The sequence below is a fragment of the Crinia signifera genome, chromosome 6 (assembly GCF_055691185.1).
Source record: "Crinia signifera chromosome 6, ASM5569118v1, whole genome shotgun sequence".
In the NCBI taxonomy this organism is placed as follows: domain Eukaryota; kingdom Metazoa; phylum Chordata; class Amphibia; order Anura; family Myobatrachidae; genus Crinia; species Crinia signifera.
This window is the reverse complement of record NC_139222.1, coordinates 289653621-289674369: the sequence shown is the minus strand read 5'-3', so window position 1 is coordinate 289674369 and position 20749 is coordinate 289653621. Positions and strand designations below refer to the sequence as shown.

At 50.2% G+C, this 20749-nt stretch overlaps 1 protein-coding gene across 1 annotated transcript in view; it reads left to right on the top strand.

Moving 5' to 3' along the window:
• GFRA1 (GDNF family receptor alpha 1) overlaps window positions 1–11723 on the top strand; it is a 107727-nt gene extending 96004 nt beyond the window's left edge. The window contains exons 4-5 of the mRNA XM_083150249.1: window positions 11110–11446; window positions 11543–11723. Of these exons, the coding sequence (XP_083006375.1) occupies window positions 11110–11446; window positions 11543–11723 (518 nt within the window). The remainder of the gene's footprint in view (window positions 1–11109; window positions 11447–11542) is intronic.
• The last annotated feature ends 9026 nt before the right edge of the window (window positions 11724–20749 follow it).

The following is a 20749-nucleotide window of genomic DNA, read 5'->3' as shown; positions in this document are numbered from 1 at the left end:
ATACGTCTGTATTAGCTGGTGTCACCTTTCTGGCAGATTGTGATAAATGACAATAGTCACCATGTTGCGATAAAGCCGTTTCAGCCAGATCCCTGTATCGCCGGCAGTATCCGGTGTCTGGGTACCTGCGGGGTGTAATCACGCCCCCAGGACAGCGCAGAGTCCGAAGCACCACTCCAAGCCATTTGCATACTATTTACTTTCTGGCACCGGTAATCAGGTAATTACTCAAATGATGCACTAATGAGAGTGCGCCGCACAGCGCAGATTCACATGCCCCGCAGATTACACAGTAATTACTCTGATTCCTGCCTTTCGGAGACGGGACGGAACTTCTGCAGCTGCTGACAGCACAAATTGTGATGGATTTTATACCTGTTCAGGGAACTTTCTACAAGGGCTGTTTTCTGTGTACAGTATTTCCTGGGAGTCCCAGAATACACTGCAAAATTGTGTTAACCCCCGTCGGCCAGAACATGTCGGCAGGAGCTGGTGTGGATGTAACACACATTATTCAAAGTGTGATTTAGGAAGTGTAGAACACAATATATATGGAAAGTCCTTGAGGCCCATTTACTGTAGGGTATACGCAATGTTCACATTTACATACTGAGCATGTGCACCGGCAGCTCGCACACATATGTCCAGGGATTGCGCTGATCTCCTCGTTCTGGCGGTCCCCGGGAGTCGTCATCTGAGAATATGTGGGTACAACTTCATTGTTTCTGGGTCACATCCTTATTGGTGATTGTATTATAGTGCATATACTGTATTGTAGTTATACATAATGGCATCGGGCCTACGGTATTGTAGTTATATATAATGGCATCAGGTCACTGTATTGTAGTTATATATAATGACATCAGGTCACTGTATTGTAGTTATATATAATGGTGTTGGGCCTACTGTATTTTAGTTATATATATAATGAATGAAAATTCACATAGTATCTAGATGAGACCGCACCAGTGTCTTATACAGAACTGGACACAGTATCTAGATGAGGCCGTATCAGTGCCATATACAGAGCTGGGCACATTATCTAGATGAGGCCGCACCAGTGACCTATACAGAACTGGGCACAGTATCTAGATGAGGCCGTACCAGTGTCCTATACAGAACCGGGCACAGTATCTAGATGAGGCCGCACCAGTGACCTATACAGAACTGGGCACAGTATCTAGATGAGGCCGTATCAGTGCCATATACAGAGCTGGGCACATTATCTAGATGAGGCCGCACCAGTGACCTATACAGAGCTGGGCACATTATCTAGATGAGGCCGCACCAGTGACCTATACAGAACTGGGCACAGTATCTAGATGAGGCCGCACCAGTGACCTATACAGAACTGGGCACAGTATCTAGATGAGGCTGCACCAGTGACCTATACAGAACTGGGCACAGTATCTAGATGAGGCCGCACCAGTGACCTATACAGAACTGGGCACAGTATCTAGATGAGGCCGCACCAGTGACCTATACAGAACTGGGCACAGTATCTAGATGAGGTCGTACCAGTGACCTATACAGAACCGGGCACAGTATATAGATGAGGCCGCACCAGTGACCTATACAGAGCTGGGCACAGTATATAGATGAGGCCGCACCAGTGACCTATACAGAACTGGGCACAGTATCTAGATGAGGCCGTACCAGTGACCTATACAGAACTGGGCACAGTATCTAGATGAGGCCGCACCAGTGACCTATACAGAACTGGGCACAGTATCTAGATGAGGCCGTACCAGTGACCTATACAGAGCTGGGCACAGTATCTAGGTGAGGCCGCACCAGTGACCTATACAGAACTGGGCACAGTATCTAGATGAGGCCGCACCAGTGTCTTATACAGAACCGGGCACAGTATATAGATGAGGCCGCACCAGTGACCTATACAGAACTGGGCACAGTATCTAGATGAGGCCGCACCAGTGTCTTATACAGAACTGTGCACAGTATCTAGATGAGGCCGCATCAGTGACCTATACAGCACCGGGCACAGTATATAGACGAGGCCGCACCAGTGACCAATACAGAACTGGGCACAGTATCTAGATGAGGCCGTACCAGTGACCTATACAGAACTGAGCACAGTATCTAGATTAGGCAGTGCCAATGACCTATACAGAACTGGACACAGTATCTAGATAAGGCCGTACCAGTGTCCTATACAGAACCGGGCACAGTATCTAGATGAGGCCGCACCAGTGACCTATACAGAACTGGGCACAGTATCTAGATGAGGCCGTATCAGTGCCATATACAGAGCTGGGCACATTATCTAGATGAGGCCGCACCAGTGTCCTATACAGAACTGGGCACAGTATCTAGATGAGGCCGCACCAGTGACCTATACAGAACTGGGCACAGTATCTAGATGAGGCCGCACCAGTGACCTATACAGAACTGGGCACAGTATCTAGATGAGGCTGCACCAGTGACCTATACAGAACTGGGCACAGTATCTAGATGAGGCCGCACCAGTGACCTATACAGAACTGGGCACAGTATCTAGATGAGGCTGCACCAGTGTCTTATACAGAACTGTGCACAGTATATAGATGAGGCCGCACCAGGGACCTATACAGAACTGGGCACAGTATCTAGATGAGGCCCTATTTATTTATTTATTTATTAGCAGTTTCTTATATAGCGCACACAGATTCCGCAGCGCTTTACAGAGAATATTTCACCATTCACATCAGTCCCTGCCCCAGTGGAGCTTACAATCTATATTCCCTACCACATGTACATGCACACACAGACATTCTAGGGTTAATTTTGTTGGGAGCCAATTAACCTACCAGTATATTTTTGGATTGTGGGAGGAAACCGGAGTACCCGGAGGAAACCCACGCAAGTACGGGGAGAATATACAAACTCCGCACAGTTAGGGCCATGGTGGGTATTGAACCCATGACCTCAGTGCTGTGAGGCAGTAATGCTAACCATTACGCCATCCGTACCTACTAGTGACCTATTCAGAATAGGGCACAGTATCTAGATGAGGCCGTACCAGTGACCTATACAGAACTGGTCACAGTACCTAGATGAGGCCGCACCAGTGACCTATACAGAACTGGGCACGGTATCTAGATGAGGCCTCACCAGTGACCTATAAAGAACCGGGCACAGTATCTAGATGAGGCCGCACCAGTGACCTATACAGAACTGGGCTCAGTATCTAGATGAGGCCGCACCAGTGACCTATACAGAACTGGGCACAGTATATAGATGAGGCCGCACCGGTGAACTATACAGAGCTGGGCATAGTATCTAGATGAGGCCGCAGCAGTGACCTATGCAGAACCGGGCACAGTATCTAGATGAGGCCGCATCAGTAACCTATACAGAACTGGGCACAGTATCTAGATGAGGCCGCACCAGTGACCTATACAGAACTGGGCACAGTATCTAGATGAGGCCGCACCAGTGACCTATACAGAACTGGGCTCAGTATCTAGATGAGGCCGCACCAGTGACCTATACAGAACTGGGCACAGTATTTAGATGTGGTCGTACCAGTGACCTATACAGAACCGGGCACAGTATCTAGATGAGGCCGCACCAGTGACCTGTACAGAACTGGGCACAGTATCTAGATGAGGACGCACCAGTGACCTAAACAGAACTGGGCACAGTATCTAGATGAGGCCGTATCAGTGCCATATACAGAGCTGGGCACATTATTTAGAGGAGGCCGCACCAGTGACCTATACAGAACTGGGCACAGTATCTAGATGAGGCCGTACCAGTGACCTATACAGAACTGGGCACAGTATCTAGATGAGGCCGCACCAGTGACCTATACAGAACTGGGCACAGTATCTAGATGAGGCCGTACCAGTGACCTATCCAGAACTGGGCACAGTATCTAGATGAGGCCGCACCAGTGACCTATACAGAACTGGGCACAGTATCTAGATGAGGCCGCACCAGTGACCTATACGGAACTGGGCACAGTATCTAGATGAGGCCGCACCAGTGACCTATACAGAACCGGGCACAGTATCTAGATGAGGCCGCACCAGTGACCTATACAGAACCGGGCACAGTATCTAGATGAGGCCGCACCAGTGACCTATACAGAACTGGGCGCAGTATATAGATGAGGCCGCACCAGTGACCTATACAGAACTGGCCACAGTATCTAGATGGGACCGCACCAGTGACCTATACAGAACTGGGCACAGTATCTAGATGAGGCTGCACCAGTGACCTATACAGAACTGGACACAGTATCTAGATGAGGCCGCACCAGTGACCTATACAGAACTGGGCGCAGTATATAGATGAGGCCGCACCAGTGACCTATACAGAACTGGCCACAGTATCTAGATGGGACCGCACCAGTGACCTATACAGAACTGGACACAGTATCTAGATGAGGCCGCACCAGTGACCTAAACAGAACTGGGCACAGTATCTAGATGAGGCCGTATCAGTGCCATATACAGAGCTGGGCACATTATTTAGAGGAGGCCGCACCAGTGACCTATACAGAACTGGGCACAGTATCTAGATGAGGCCGTACCAGTGACCTATACAGAACTGGGCACAGTATCTAGATGAGGCCGCACCAGTGACCTATACAGAACTGGGCACAGTATCTAGATGAGGCCGTACCAGTGACCTATCCAGAACTGGGCACAGTATCTAGATGAGGCCGCACCAGTGACCTATACAGAACTGGGCACAGTATCTAGATGAGGCCGCACCAGTGACCTATACGGAACTGGGCACAGTATCTAGATGAGGCCGCACCAGTGACCTATACAGAACCGGGCACAGTATCTAGATGAGGCCGCACCAGTGACCTATACAGAACCGGGCACAGTATCTAGATGAGGCCGCACCAGTGACCTATACAGAACTGGGCACAGTATCTAGATGAGGCCGTACCAGTGACCTATACAGAACTGGGCACAGTACTCTAGATGAGGCCGCACCAGTGACCTATACAGAACTGGGCTCAGTATCTAGATGAGGCCGCACCAGTGACCTATACAGAACTGGGCACAGTATATAGATGAGGCCGCACCAGTGAACTATACAGAGCTGGGCATAGTATCTAGATGAGGCCGCACCAGTGACCTATACAGAACCGGGCACAGTATCTAGATGAGGCCGCACCAGTAACCTATACAGAACTGGGCACAGTATCTAGATGAGGCCGCACCAGTGACCTATACAGAACTGGGCTCAGTATCTAGATGAGACCGCACCAGTGACCTATACAGAACTGGGCACAGTATTTAGATGTGGTCGTACCAGTGACCTGTACAGAACTGGGCACAGTATCTGGATGAGGACGCACCAGTGACCTAAACAGAACTGGGCACAGTATCTAGATGAGGCCGTATCAGTGCCATATACAGAGCTGGGCACATTATTTAGAGGAGGCCGCACCAGTGACCTATACAGAACTGGGCACAGTATCTAGATGAGGCCGCACCAGTGACCTATACAGAACTGGGCACAGTATCTAGATGAGGCCGTACCAGTGACCTATCCAGAACTGGGCACAGTATCTAGATGAGGCCGCACCAGTGACCTATACAGAGCTGGGCACAATATCTAGATGAGGCCGCACCAGTGACCTATACAGAACTGGGCACAGTATCTAGATGAGGCCGCACCAGTGACCTACAGTATACAGAACTTGGCACAGTATCTAGATGAGGCCGCACCAGTGACCTATACAGAACTGGGCACAGTATCTAGATGAGGCCACACCAGTGACCTATACAGAGCTGGGCACAGTATCTAGATGAGGCCGCACCAGTGACCTATACAGAGCTGGGCACAGTATCTAGATGAGGCTGCACCAGTGACCTATACAGAACCGGGCACAGTATCTAGATGAGGCCATACCAGTGACCTATACAGAACTGGGCACAGTATCTAGATGAGGCCGTACCAGTGACCTATACAGAACTGGGCACAGTATCTAGATGAGGCCGCACCAGTGACCTATACAGAACTGGGCACAGTATCTAGATGAGGCCGCACCAGTGACCTATACAGAATCGGGCACAGTATCTAGATGAGGCCGCACCAGTGACCTATACAGAGCTGGGCACAGTATCTAGATGAGGCCGCACCAGTGACCTATACAGAACTGGGCACAGTATTTAGATGTGGTCGTACCAGTGACCTGTACAGAACTGGGCACAGTATCTAGATGAGGACGCACCAGTGACCTAAACAGAACTGGGCACAGTATCTAGATAAGGCCGTATCAGTGCCATATACAGAGCTGGGCACATTATTTAGAGGAGGCCGCACCAGTGACCTATACAGAACTGGGCACAGTATCTAGATGAGGCCGCACCAGTGACCTATACAGAACTGGGCACAGTATCTAGATGAGGCCGTACCAGTGACCTATCCAGAACTGGGCACAGTATCTAGATGAGGCCGCACCAGTGACCTATACAGAGCTGGGCACAATATCTAGATGAGGCCGCACCAGTGACCTATACAGAACTGGGCACAGTATCTAGATGAGGCCGCACCAGTGACCTACAGTATACAGAACTTGGCACAGTATCTAGATGAGGCCGCACCAGTGACCTATACAGAACTGGGCACAGTATCTAGATGAGGCCACACCAGTGACCTATACAGAGCTGGGCACAGTATCTAGATGAGGCCGCACCAGTGACCTATACAGAGCTGGGCACAGTATCTAGATGAGGCTGCACCAGTGACCTATACAGAACCGGGCACAGTATCTAGATGAGGCCATACCAGTGACCTATACAGAACTGGGCACAGTATCTAGATGAGGCCGTACCAGTGACCTATACAGAACTGGGCACAGTATCTAGATGAGGCCGCACCAGTGACCTATACAGAACTGGGCACAGTATCTAGATGAGGCCGCACCAGTGACCTATACAGAATCGGGCACAGTATCTAGATGAGGCCGCACCAGTGACCTATACAGAGCTGGGCACAGTATCTAGATGAGGCCGCACCAGTGACCTACAGTATACAGAACTGGGCACAGTATCTAGATGAGGCCGCACCAGTGACCTATACAGAACTGGGCACAGTATCTAGATGAGGACGCACCAGTGACCTATACAGAACTGGGCACAGTATCTAGATGAGGCCGCACCAGTGACCTATACAGAGCTGGGCACAGTATCTAGATGAGGCCGCACCAGTGACCTATACAGAACCGGGCACAGTATCTAGATGAGGCCGCACCAGTGACCTATACAGAACTGGGCACAGTATCTAGATGAGGCCGCACCAGTGACCTATACAGAACTGGGCACAGTATCTAGATGAGGCCGCACCAGTGACCTATACAGAGCTGGGCACAGTATCTAGATGAGGCCGCACAAGTGACCTATGCAGAACTGGGCACAGTATCTAGATGAGGACGCACCAGTGACCTATACAGAACTGGGCACAGTATCTAGATGAGGCCGCACCAGTGACCTATACAGAGCTGGGCACAGTATCTAGATGAGGCCGCACCAGTGACCTATACAGAACCGGGCACAGTATCTAGATGAGGCCGCACCAGTGACCTATACAGAACTGGGCACAGTATCTAGATGAGGCCGCACCAGTGACCTATACAGAACTGGGCACAGTATCTAGATGAGGCCATACCAGTGACCTATACAGAACTGGGCACAGTATCTAGATGAGGCCGTACCAGTGACCTATACAGAACTGGGCACAGTATCTAGATGAGGCCGCACCAGTGACCTATACAGAACTGGGCACAGTATCTAGATGAGGCCGCACCAGTGACCTATACAGAATCGGGCACAGTATCTAGATGAGGCCGCACCAGTGACCTATACAGAGCTGGGCACAGTATCTAGATGAGGCCGCACCAGTGACCTACAGTATACAGAACTGGGCACAGTATCTAGATGAGGCCGCACCAGTTACCTATACAGAACCAGGCACAGTGTCTAGATGAGGCCGTACCAGTGACCTATACAGAACTGGGCACAGTATCTAGATGAGGACGCACCAGTGACCTATACAGAACTGGGCACAGTATCTAGATGAGGCCGCACCAGTGACCTATACAGAGCTGGGCACAGTATCTAGATGAGGCCGCACCAGTGACCTATACAGAACCGGGAACAGTATCTAGATGAGGCCGCACCAGTGACCTATACAGAACTGGGCACAGTATCTAGATGAGGCCGCACCAGTGACCTATACAGAACTGGGCACAGTATCTAGATGAGGCCGCACCAGTGACCTATACAGAGCTGGGCACAGTATCTAGATGAGGCCGCACCAGTGACCTATACAGAACCGGGCACAGTATCTAGATGAGGCCGCACCAGTGACCTATACAGAACTGGGCACAGTATCTAGATGAGGCCGCACCAGTGACCTATACAGAACTGGGCACAGTATCTAGATGAGGCCATACCAGTGACCTATACAGAACTGGGCACAGTATCTAGATGAGGCCGTACCAGTGACCTATACAGAACTGGGCACAGTATCTAGATGAGGCCGCACCAGTGACCTATACAGAACTGGGCACAGTATCTAGATGAGGCCGCACCAGTGACCTATACAGAATCGGGCACAGTATCTAGATGAGGCCGCACCAGTGACCTATACAGAGCTGGGCACAGTATCTAGATGAGGCCGCACCAGTGACCTACAGTATACAGAACTGGGCACAGTATCTAGATGAGGCCGCACCAGTGACCTATACAGAACCAGGCACAGTGTCTAGATGAGGCCGTACCAGTGACCTATACAGAACTGGGCACAGTATCTAGATGAGGACGCACCAGTGACCTATACAGAACTGGGCACAGTATCTAGATGAGGCCGCACCAGTGACCTATACAGAGCTGGGCACAGTATCTAGATGAGGCCGCACCAGTGACCTATACAGAACCGGGAACAGTATCTAGATGAGGCCGCACCAGTGACCTATACAGAACTGGGCACAGTATCTAGATGAGGCCGCACCAGTGACCTATACAGAACTGGGCACAGTATCTAGATGAGGCCGCACCAGTGACCTATACAGAACTGGGCACAGTATCTAGATGAGGCCGCACCAGTGACCTATACAGAACTGGGCACAGTATCTAGATGAGGCCGCACCAGTGACCTATACAGAACTGGGCACAGTATCTAGATGAGTCCGTACAAGTGACCTATACAGTACTGGGCACAGTATCTAGATGAGGCCGCACCAGTGACCTATACAGAACTGGGCACAGTATCTAGATGAGGCCGCACCAGTGACCTATACAGAACTGGGCACAGTATCTAGATGAGGCCGCACCAGTGACCTATACAGAGCTGGGCACAGTATCTAGATGAGGCCACACCAGTGACCTATACAGAGCCGGGCACAGTATATAGATGAGGCCGCACCAGTGACCTATACAGAACTGGGCACATTATCTAGATGAGGCCGCACCAGTGACCTATACAGAACCGGGCACAGTATCTAGGTGAGGCCGCACCAGTGACCTATACAGAACTGGGCACAGTATCTAGATGAGGCCGCACCAGTGACCTATACAGAACTGGGCACAGTATCTAGATGAGGCCGCACCAGTGACCTATACAGAACCGGGCACAGTATCTAGATGAGGCCGCACCAGTGACCTATACAGAACTGGACACAGTATCTAGATGAGGTCGCACCAGTGTCTTATACAGAACTGGACACAGTATCTAGATGAGGCCGCACCAGTGACCTATACAGAACTGGGCACAGTATCTAGATGAGACCGCACCAGTGTCTTATACAGAACTGGACACAGTATCTAGATGAGGCCGTATCAGTGCCATATACAGAGCTGGGCACATTATCTAGATGAGGCCGCACCAGTGACCTATACAGAGCTGGGCACAGTATCTAGATGAGGCCGCACCAGTGACCTATACAGAACTGGGCACAGTATCTAGATGAGGCCGCACCAGTGACCTATACAGAGCTGGGCACAGTATCTAGATGAGGCCGCACCAGTGACCTATACAGAACTGAGCACACCGGTTATTTGTGTTCCTTATTAGACATACCAGTTGTACAATAATTGCAATACAGTTGTATAAAGCTACTCTGGCAGGCTGTGTATGCTGGGAGATGTAGTTCTTCTTGTTGAAGTAAGAACACTGGGCGTCCAAACTCACAGACACAACATGTGCGCAGTTTGGCGTGTACGCATCCTCAGACGCGCTCATTGGGAGGAGTATGTCCTGCGGGTAATGAGGGGCTTATACACAGAATGATGAGATCAGCGGCGCCATATGGCCACTTCTGATTGGTTCATTGTGATTGGCCCCCTCTAGCGGATAGCATTTAAATCATCAGCGCTGCGGCCATTAATTCGCATTACTAGATTGACATTTGCATTTGGACTGCGGCAGGAGAGACGTTTCCCACTTCAGAACAACAGATGTTTGTGTTTAATTAAATTAAATTTAATTTGTATTTGAGTTTTGTATTTAATTACCTTTTATATTGGAAACGCGGCATAGAAATGTATTAATAACACAGACAATCAATGTTCTCCCTGGTGCGTTATATTTAGTGTGTAGTGTGGTTGTATCACTGTACGCTGTTGTGTAATGTGTGTATACACACCTGGGCGCCTGAAGTTCTCCTGCCCAGTATCACTAAGTTCTCCTGTTTGTTTTATGGTACACACAATTCCCGAGACCTGCTCTTATTTTCTACACCGTATTGTGTTGTGTTTATATGGTTTTACAACCTGTTCTCACTGTATATATATATATATATATATATATATATATATATATATATATATATATATATATATATAGAAGATTGCCTTAACCCTTTGAGTGCCAACATCTCTGTTGTGAGAGATGTTCAAATATCCTGTAAAAATTCCAGCGTCACTAACATTTGTTATATAAATTCAAATAAAAAATGTGTTAAAAAAGATTATATTTTCTATCTAAAGTGACATTTCAGGTCTTTATGATGAATGAAAAGATTTGCTTGCCAATTTTCAGACCTATTTTAACAAATTCCCTTGTCAGTCAGAGGGTTAATCAACCCCCCCCCCCCCCCCCCAAATATAGCATAGAATAACTGTGGTTGTTCTGTTTCCGCAGAGCCAGTGATCCCGAAGGTGAAAGACTGCCTAGATGCAGCGAAGGCCTGTAATCTGGATGATACGTGTAAGAAGTACCGCTCGGCCTATATAACGCCCTGTACAAGCAGCATCTCCAGCGAGATCTGCAACCGGCGGAAATGCCACAAAGCTCTGCGGCAGTTCTTCGACAAGGTGCCGGTCAAGCACAGCTACGGAATGCTCTTCTGTTCTTGCAAGGACATGGCCTGCTCCGAGCGGCGGCGCCAAACCATCGTCCCCACGTGTTCATACGAGGAAAAGGAGAAGCAGAACTGTCTGAATCTGCAGGAATCCTGCAAGACGAATTACATCTGCAGGTAAGTCCCAAATATCATCTTCTCCTCTGTGTGTTGGGTGCGGGGTATAGAGCAAGTATATTCTTACTGCAACCTGGGCCTGGAAACCTCTATAAGCTGTGTAACCCAACTGCAAGCTCTAAAAGTCCAACTGCGAGCTGTAGAAACCCAACTGCGAGCTGTGGAAGTCCAAATGTGGTCGCTAGAAACCCAACTGCAAGCTCTAAAAGTCCAACTGTGGGCTCTAGAAACCCAACTGTGCACTTTAGAAATCCAACTGCGCGCTCTAGAAATCTAACTGGGCCCTAGAAACCCAACTGCAAGCTCTAGAAACCCAACTGCGAGCTCTAGAAACCTAACTGCGAGCTCTAGAAACCCAATTGCAAGCTGTGGAAGTCCAAATGTGGGCTCTAGAAACCCAACGGCAAACTCTGAAATCCAACTGCAAGCTTTAGAAACTCAATTACAAGCTCTAGGAACTCCACCATGAACTCTAGTAGCACCACTGCAAGTTTTAGCAATCCAACTGTGGGCTCTAGAAACCCAACTATTGGCTCTAGAAATCCAACTGCGCGCTCTAGAAATCCAACTGCACACTCTAGAAATCCAACTGCAAGTGCTAGAAGTCCAACTGTGGGCTCTAGAAACTCAATTGTGAGCTCTTGAAACCCAGCTGCAAGCTCTAGAAGTCCAACTGTGGGTTCTTGAAACCCAACTGCAAGGTCAAAAAGTCCAACTGTGCACTCTAGAAATCCAACTGTGGGTTCTAGAGACCCAAATGCGAGCTCTAGAAACCCATCTGTGGGCTCTAGAAACCCAACTGCAAGCTCTAGAAACTCAACTACAAGCTCAAGGAACTCCACTGCACCAGTGCAAGTTCTGGAAACCCAACTGCAAGCTACTCCACTTCAAACTCTAGAAACTCCACTGCAAGCTCTGGAAACCTCACTACAGAAACCTGACTACATCCTCCGGTGTCCCCAGTGTTCCGGGGCCCCACTATGTGTTCCGAGGTCCCCACTACGTGCTCCCGGGTCCCCACTACGTGCTCCCAGGTCCCCACTTCATGCTCCCGGGTCCCCACTACGTGCCACCGGGTCCCCGTTACGTGCCCCCGGGTCCCCTCTACGTGCCCCCGGGTCCACACTATGTGCTACCGGGTCCACACTATGTGCTACCGGGTCCCCACTATGTGCTACCGGGTCCCCACTACGTGCTACCGGGTCCCGACTACATGCTTGCGGGTCCCCACTACGTGCTTCGGGGTCCCCATTATGTGCTCCGGAGTTCCCTTTAAGTGCTTTTATTTACTAAGATTGGATGTGAGCTGCGGAGTCCCCACCATGTGCACTTATTATCCCCCCCCCTCACATACGAGCATGATACACCCCTCTATGATCTCTGTAACCCATCTACATGCTCTAGATACCATGATAAGTGCTGTATAACTCCAGTATAAGCTCTAGAACTCCGCTTTGTGCTCTGGAACTCAGCTAGGTACTTGGGTGTAATCTGTCAGTCAAATGCTTACAGTATATGGAGTATTTCCTGTATATGTTATAGGTTTGCGTGATTCCGCCTTCACATATAATGATAGGCCAGGCACAGTCATCTCAGATACAGAGGCATCTGCTTCTATTTGCAGGTGAGACAGGTACAAATAGGGAATGTGTGTCCTGTGTCTGTGTGTCCTGTGTCTAGTGGATGTGTGTCCTGTGTCTAGTGGATGTGTGTCCTGTGTCTGTGTGTCCTGTGTCTTTGTGTCCTGTGTCTAGTGGATGTGTGTCTGTGTGTCATGTGTCTGTGTCAGTGTGTCCTGTGTCTGTGTGTCCTGTGTCTAGTGGATGTGTGTCCTGTGTCTAGCGGATGTGTGTCCTGTGTCTAGCGGGTGTGTGTCCTGTGTCTGTGTGTCCTGTGTCCAGTGGATGTGTGTCCTGTGTCTAGCGGATGTGTGTCCTGTGTCTGTGTGTCCTGTGTCTAGTGGATGTTTGTCCTGTGTCTGTGTGTCCTGTGTCTGTGTGTCCTGTGTCTAGTGGATATGTGTCCTGTGTCTGTGCGTCCTGTGTCTGTGTGTCCTGTGTCTAGGGGATGTGTGTCCTGTTTATGTGTGTCTAGTGGATGTGTGTCCTGTGTCTGTGTGTCCTGTATCTGTGTCAGTGTGTCCTGTGTCTAGTGGATGTGTGTCCTGTGTCTGTGTGTCTTGTGTCTAGGGGTTGTGTGTCCTGTGTCTGTGTGTCCTGTGTCTAGTGAATGTGTGCCCTGTATCTGTTTGTCCTGTGTCTGTGTGTCCTATGTCTAGTAGATGTGTGTCCTGTGTCAATGTATCCTGTGTCTGTGTGTCCTGTGTCTATCGAATGTGTGTCCTGTGTCTGTGTGTCGTGTCTAGTGGATATGTGTCCTGTGTCTGTGTGTCCTGTGTCTGTGTGTCCTGTGTCTAGTGAATGTGTGTCCTGTGTAAGTGTGTCTGTGTGTCCTGTGTCTAGTGTCTATGTGTCCGGTGTCTGTGTGTCCTGTGTAAGTGTGTCTGTGTGTCCTGTGTCTAGTGTCTATGTGTCCGGTGTCTGTGTGTCCTGTGTCTAGTGGATGTGTGTCCTGTGTAAGTGTGCCCTGTGTCTGTGTGTCCTGTGTCTAGTCTCTATGTGTCCTGTGTCTGTGTGTCCTGTGTCTAGTCTCTATCTGTCCTGTGTCCTGTGTCTGGCTACTGTGTCCGATTGGCACACATTATGGTAATGTAGGCGTGTGGGAGACAATTGCTGGCTGTATATACAAAGTCTGTCCCCTCTGCTTATATATTGTGTTGTGTTCCCAGCTAAGGAAGAGTGTTCTGCGGCAGCCAGCGAGCAGAGATACACAGGCGCCAAGTGCATAGTTCCCCTAATTTGGGACCTCGCTGCAGCCCCGTCCCTCTTATATTTAGCAGATGGCGGAATAGTGATGTGTTATATTGATTCTGCCACATAAATGAAAACATGTCTGCATATGGCTGACAGATCCCTCGTGCACATGTCAGTAACAGGGATCAGCGATCCCAGCGCCTGATTGCTTGCATATATTTTCTCTAGATTAGGATAATTGAAATGTCATGTTGTGTCAGCGTCTCCTGTGTTCTCTCCTCTCCGGGGTTCCAGAGGGAGAAGCTGCTGCTGCTGCGGCTGCAATGCTTATCAGCAAGCTGGGTGGGGTATTTAGTACACAGATATATATGTATATATATTCTGCCCATGGGCTCCATATTGTGCCCCTGTACTATATATTCTGCCCCTGGGCTCCGTATTCTGCCCCTGGGCTCCGTATTCTGCCCCTGGACTGTATGCTCTGCTCTGCGGCGCTATATTCTGCCCCTGGGCTCCTTATTCTGCCCCAGGGCTCCTTATTCTGCCCCAGGGCTCCTTATTCTGCCCCATGGCTCCGTATTCTGCCCCTGGGCTCCGTATTCTGCCCCTGGACTGTATACTCTGCTCTGTGGCTCTTTATTCTGCCCCTGGGCTCTGTAATCTGCCCCTGGGCTCCGTATTCTGCCCCTGGGATCCGTATTCTGCCCCGGGATCCGTAATCTGCCCCTGGTCTCTGTATATTCTGCTCTGTGGCTCCTTATTCTGCCCATGGCTCCGTATTCTGCCCCTGGGCTCTGTATTCTGCCCCTGGGCTCCGTAATCTGCCCCTGGACTGTATAGTCTGCTATGTGGCTCCTTATTCTGCCCCTGGGCTCTGTATTCTGCCCCTGGGCTCCGTAATCTGCCCCTGGAATGTATAGTCTGCTATGTGGCTCCATATTCTGCCAATGGGCTCCGTATTCTGCCGCTGAGCTCTGTATTCTGCCCCTGGGCTCCGTAATCTGCCCCTGGACTGTATAGTCTGCTATCTGGCTCCTTATTCTGCCCATGGGCTCCATATTCTGCTCTCTGGTTCTATATTCTGCCCCTGGGCTCCGTATTCTGCCCCTGGGCTCCGTATTCTGCCCCGGGCTCCATATTCTGCCCCTGGGCTCCGTAATCTGCCCCTGGACTGTATAGTATGCTATGTGGCTCCTTTTTCTGCCCCTGGGCTCTGTATTCTGCCCATGGGCTCCGTAATCTGCCCCTGGACTGTATACTCTGCTCTGTGGCTCTATATTCTGCCCCGGGACTGTATACTCTGCTCTGCGGCTCTATATTCTGCCCCTGGGCTCCATAATCTGCCCTTTGAATGTATACTCTGCTTTCTGGCACTACATTCTGCCCCTGGGCTCCGTAATCTGCCCCTGGGCTCTGTATTCTGCCCCTGGACTGTATACTCTGCTCTGGGGCTCCGTATTCTGCTCCTGGGCTCCGTATTCTGCCCCTGGACTCCGTAATCTGCCCCTGGGCTCTGTATTCTGCCCCTGGACTGTATACTCTGCTCTGTGGCTCTATATTCTGCCCCTGGACTGTATACTCTGCTCTGTGGCTCTATATTCTGCCCCTGGACTTTATACTCTGCTCTGTGGCACTATATTCTGCCCCTGGGCTCCGTATTCTGCCCCTGGGCTCCGTAATCTGACCCTGGGCTCCGTATTCTGCCCCTGGGCTCCATAATCTGACCCTGGGCTCCGTATTCTGCCCCTGGGCTCAGTTATCTGCCCCTGGGCTCCGTATTCTGCCCCTAGACTGTATATTCTGCTCTGTGGCTCCGTATTCTGCCCCTGGGCTCAGTATTTTGCCCCTGGACTGTATACTCCGCTCTGTGGCACTATATTCTGCCCCTGGACTGTTTATTCTGCTCTGTGGCTCCGTAGTATGCCCCTGGGCTCAGTATTTTGCCCCTGGACTGTATCCTCTGCCCCCGAACTGTATATTCTGCCCCTGGACTGTATACTCTGCTCTGTGGCACTATGGGGGGTAATTCAGATCTGATTGCATTGCTGTGAATGTGCAGAGGCATATTTCCCCCCAAGTCAGCTCCGGCCTGTGTGTTCGGGTGAATTGCTCTGTCAGGTAACTTCTAGCCACCACCAATGTGCACAATACTTGAATTCCCCCCTTAGAGTTGAGGAGCAGCGTTAACCTTCTATGATAAAGGATGTGCATTATCATACGATATAAACAATCTCTGTCACACATATTGTGCGCACATGAGCAGCGCTACGTTACGCCACATCCGGAGAGGAGCGCGCAGAGGAATTTTCTCGACAATGCGCATTTTCTTGTGGGTTGTTGCACTGGGAGAGACTTTGACCATACCATAACTGGTCACTGTGTGTGTGTGGCATTGGTGCCCGTTGGCTCATCGCACAAAATGTAATTCTGCCCACTCTGACCGCTGTACTCTCTTGCTCACATGCCTGAGCGCCCATTGCCACGGAGACATCTAACGCTCATGTTACAGGCTGTATTTAAAATAAGCAGCCGATTGGCTGGGACTAATCTCCATTGACTTTATCTCTCTCCATTGTTTAGTACATTGGTGCCTTGATTTGCAGAAACCTCTGCTGCAGCTGCTCTCACCTTTATCCTCATTCCAGCACACGCTTATACGGGAACATCGCGTGTGCCGAGAGGTATCGATAGATGGAGGTGGACAGAGCTACCATCCGCTAATAATGTCACTGAGCAAAATCAAAACCAGATCCCGGAACAACAAAGCAATTAATCTGATTATCTCCTGATTCGTTCTCTTTGTCAATTAAGCAATAAGTCGCCAGGCGCACACCAGGGCCCTGCAGAAGACAGATCTGCGGCTCCATAATTAGGGCAAAAAGTTATTTTCTGTTGGAGATGGGAGGCGGAGAGGTGACATCTTATCACTGAGCTCATTATGCTACAATGTGGGTTCAGCAGTTGTGTGTCTTCAGTTACTGTGACATGGGTTATTTGATCAAAGTCAGGCCCGCTCTACCATCAGGCAGCTTCCTAGGGGCTCCAGAATCTGGGGGCGCTACCCAGTCTGACCATCACACAATGAAGGAGGCGTCCTTGTTGTGCAAATGGCAGGTGTTTAGCTGAGAGTGGTCTGAGTATGGAGTAGGAGCATGGGCTGATGGAGGAACTGGTGAGGGTGGTCTGAGTATGGAGTAGGTACACCGACCACTGGAAGGACTGGTGGGGGTGGTCTGAGTATGGAGTAGGTACACCGACCAATGGAAGGACTGCTAAGGGTGGTCTGAGTATGGAGTAGGTACACCGACCAATGGAAGGATTGGTGAGGGTGGTCTGAGTATGGAGTAGGAGCATGGGCTGATGGAGGAACTGGTGAGGGTGGTCTGAGTATGGAGTAGGTACACCGACCAATGGAAGGACTGGTGGGGGTGGTCTGAGTATGGAGTAGGTACACCGACCAATGGAAGGACTGGTGGGGGTGGTCTGAGTATGGAGTAGGTACACCGACCAATGGAAGGATTGGTGAGGGTGGTCTGAGTATGGAGTAGGTACACCGACCAATGGAAGGACTGCTAAGGGTGGTCTGAGAATGGAGTAGGTACACCGACCAATGGAAGGACTGCTAAGGGGGGTCTGAGTATGGAGTAGGTACACCGACCAATGGAAGGACTGCTAGGGGTGGTCTGAGTATGTAGTAGGTACACCGACCAATGAAAGGGCTGCTAGGGGTTGTCTGAGTATGGAATAGGTACACCGACCAATGGAAGGGCTGCTAGGGGTTGTCTGAGTATGGAGTAGGTACACCGACCAATGGAAAGACTGGTATGGATGGTCTGAGTATGGAGTAGGCTCACCAACCAATGGAAGGACTGGTGGGGGTGGTCTGAGTATGGAGTAGGCATACCAACCAATGGAAGGACTGGTGGGGGTGGTCTGAGTATGGAGTAGGCATACCAACCAATGGAAGGACTGGTGGGGGTGGTCTGAGTATGGAGTAGGCATACCAACCAATGGAAGGACTGGTGGGGGTGGTCTGAGTATGGAGTAGGCATACCAACCAATGGAAGGACTGGTGGGGGTGGTCTGAGTATGGAGTAGGCATACCAACCAATGGAAGGACTGGTGGGGGTGGTCTGAGTATGGAGTAGGCATACCAACCAATGGAAGGACTGGTGGGGGTGGCCTAAATATGGAGTAGGCTCACCACGGAGCGATCCTTCTAAGCGATTTTGACTACATAGTCAAAATTGCTTAGAAGGTTAGTAAAGATCTCTGTGAAGAAGACAAATCTCCCTATAATATCGCTTAGTAATAAAGAGTTGCCAGGCAGGAATATTTTGGCTAGATCGCTGACTGTCTGGTACTCACAGCTGAGGGAGATATTCACCAGGCGATCTGCAATGAATACCAACCAGGTACAATATGTTCATTCTAGTATAGTCAGAATCGCCCATAGACGAAATCGCTTAGTCAGAATCGCTGGTGCATTTAGTCAAAATCGCTTTGTTAGAGTCGCTCACTAGTAAAAATTGTTCCGTGTGTACACCCCTTAAGTGCATTTCCACATGGAGTGACGAGTACATAATGTGCGCTGGGCACACAGTAGAAAACCAAGGCGTTTTGCTGTGCCTGGCGAGTGCTGGCGTACAGTGTATGGGAGATTACTGAGACATCACTGGGCAGGAACATGTCTGATTTACCCTAGAACACAGTAACAATAGCTGAGATGTTATACACTGTGCGGTCTGTTACACACGCAGCGGGGGGCGGAGTCAGACAGATCTGCCCGGAACAGCAGAGGGGTGAGAAACAGACTCATCTCCTTTCCTGCCAACAGTTGTCTTACCACAGATGCATTGTGTCTTCCTCTGATATGTGCCAGCAATACAAGCTGGCATGTGAATGTTAAACACACTATATAGTGAGGGCCACAATCTCAGCGGTGTGTATAATGGGGGGCAGGTCCAGTACAGGGGGCTAGCGTTGTTATAGCGCTAATCAGGTCTGTGACAAGGAAGCCGCCATAGACCCCCTGTATAGCATCGCTGCACGGCCTTCCAAACATCTGTTTATCCATTTCATGTGTTTCACGTACAGTAAGGTCAATATGGGGGGGAGGGGCTAAGACCTCCTGACCCCAGGCGACTTTCTTAGTTGTATGCATTTATCCGTGTTTCTCTTGTCACATAGAGACTGGTCAGTGGCGGCGGTAAGTTGGCGCTGCGGGGCCAGTCTGGGCCAGTTACGCTCAGTATTCCTGGTGGTATCTTCTCCATAACCTGCAGCAATAAGTCATCTACATTCGGAGCTGGGGCACTGATAATAACATGCACGGTCTTAGCTGCCCCCTCGCTGTGGCATTATCTGGGTCATGTTTATGATAAAACGTTCCTTCACCAGACCAAGCACATGGCAGAACTCCAACAGCCTGATCTGAATTCCGCCCAGATCTCTGTGTGACCTTCAAAGCCCCCCAGTCACTGTCACAGCGCCAGCTCCACGTCTATTCCTGGTCCAGCATAGACGGTAGGAGAGGAAATTCACATTACACTCTGGGCTCAGTCTGTGGCTCTCTGACAAAAGTAAATGAAGTCTTCGTTTCCAGCAGATGGTCCGCGCTTTATCAGAACTTACATTAGGAAATTGGATTACAGACAGAGTGCCAAAAATCCAAGGACATGCAACGCTGTAGAAGCAGGCGGCTTGGTGACAGCGTGTCGGCATATTGTCACATACAGTTCCTGCAGGACACGTGGCGATCTGGAGGTGAGATCCAGAAGATACTGGACACATTATTCCCTCATTGTGAGAGCAATCACTGATTCGCAGCACAGAGGTTTCTCCAACGTTCAGGACCCAATCGCAACCTGACCAGGGAACGTTTTTGTTGTCGCATTAACAATTCTGACTGTGGATAATGATAAAGCCGAACTGTTAGCTCAGGAGACGTCATTGTAGCTCACTGGGGACATTTCACTCTGGTCCATCACACTGGTCCATCTGCTTCCAGTCCAGTACCATCTGTAATATCTGACTGGCACCTGCCCCTGTCACTGGCTGTCCACCAGGCTGCAATATGGTGGATAGATGATAGGACCATGATAATATTTCCCTATCTGGCTTCCCAGCTGACAGCTCTGCCTACTGGCATGCAGTATTGTGGCCTGCGCTCCCAAGACCAGTTTGTTCCCTGCAGACCCTGGTTTGTCCACTCCCCAGACTGCATCTTCTGCTTGCAAGTGTCAGCCTCTATGCCACCCAGTCCAGGCCTCTCCAGCACATGTCTACCCCTAACCTCAGCTTGTCCACCACCCAGCTCCGGCCTGTCCATGGCCAAATCCACACCTAACCGCAGCTTGTCTACCACCCAGTCCAGGCCTGTCCATGCACAGGTCCACCCCTAACCCCAACTTGTCCACCACCCAGCTCAGGCCTGTCCATGCACAGGTCCACCGCTAACCCCAGCTTGTCCACCACCCAGCTCAGGCCT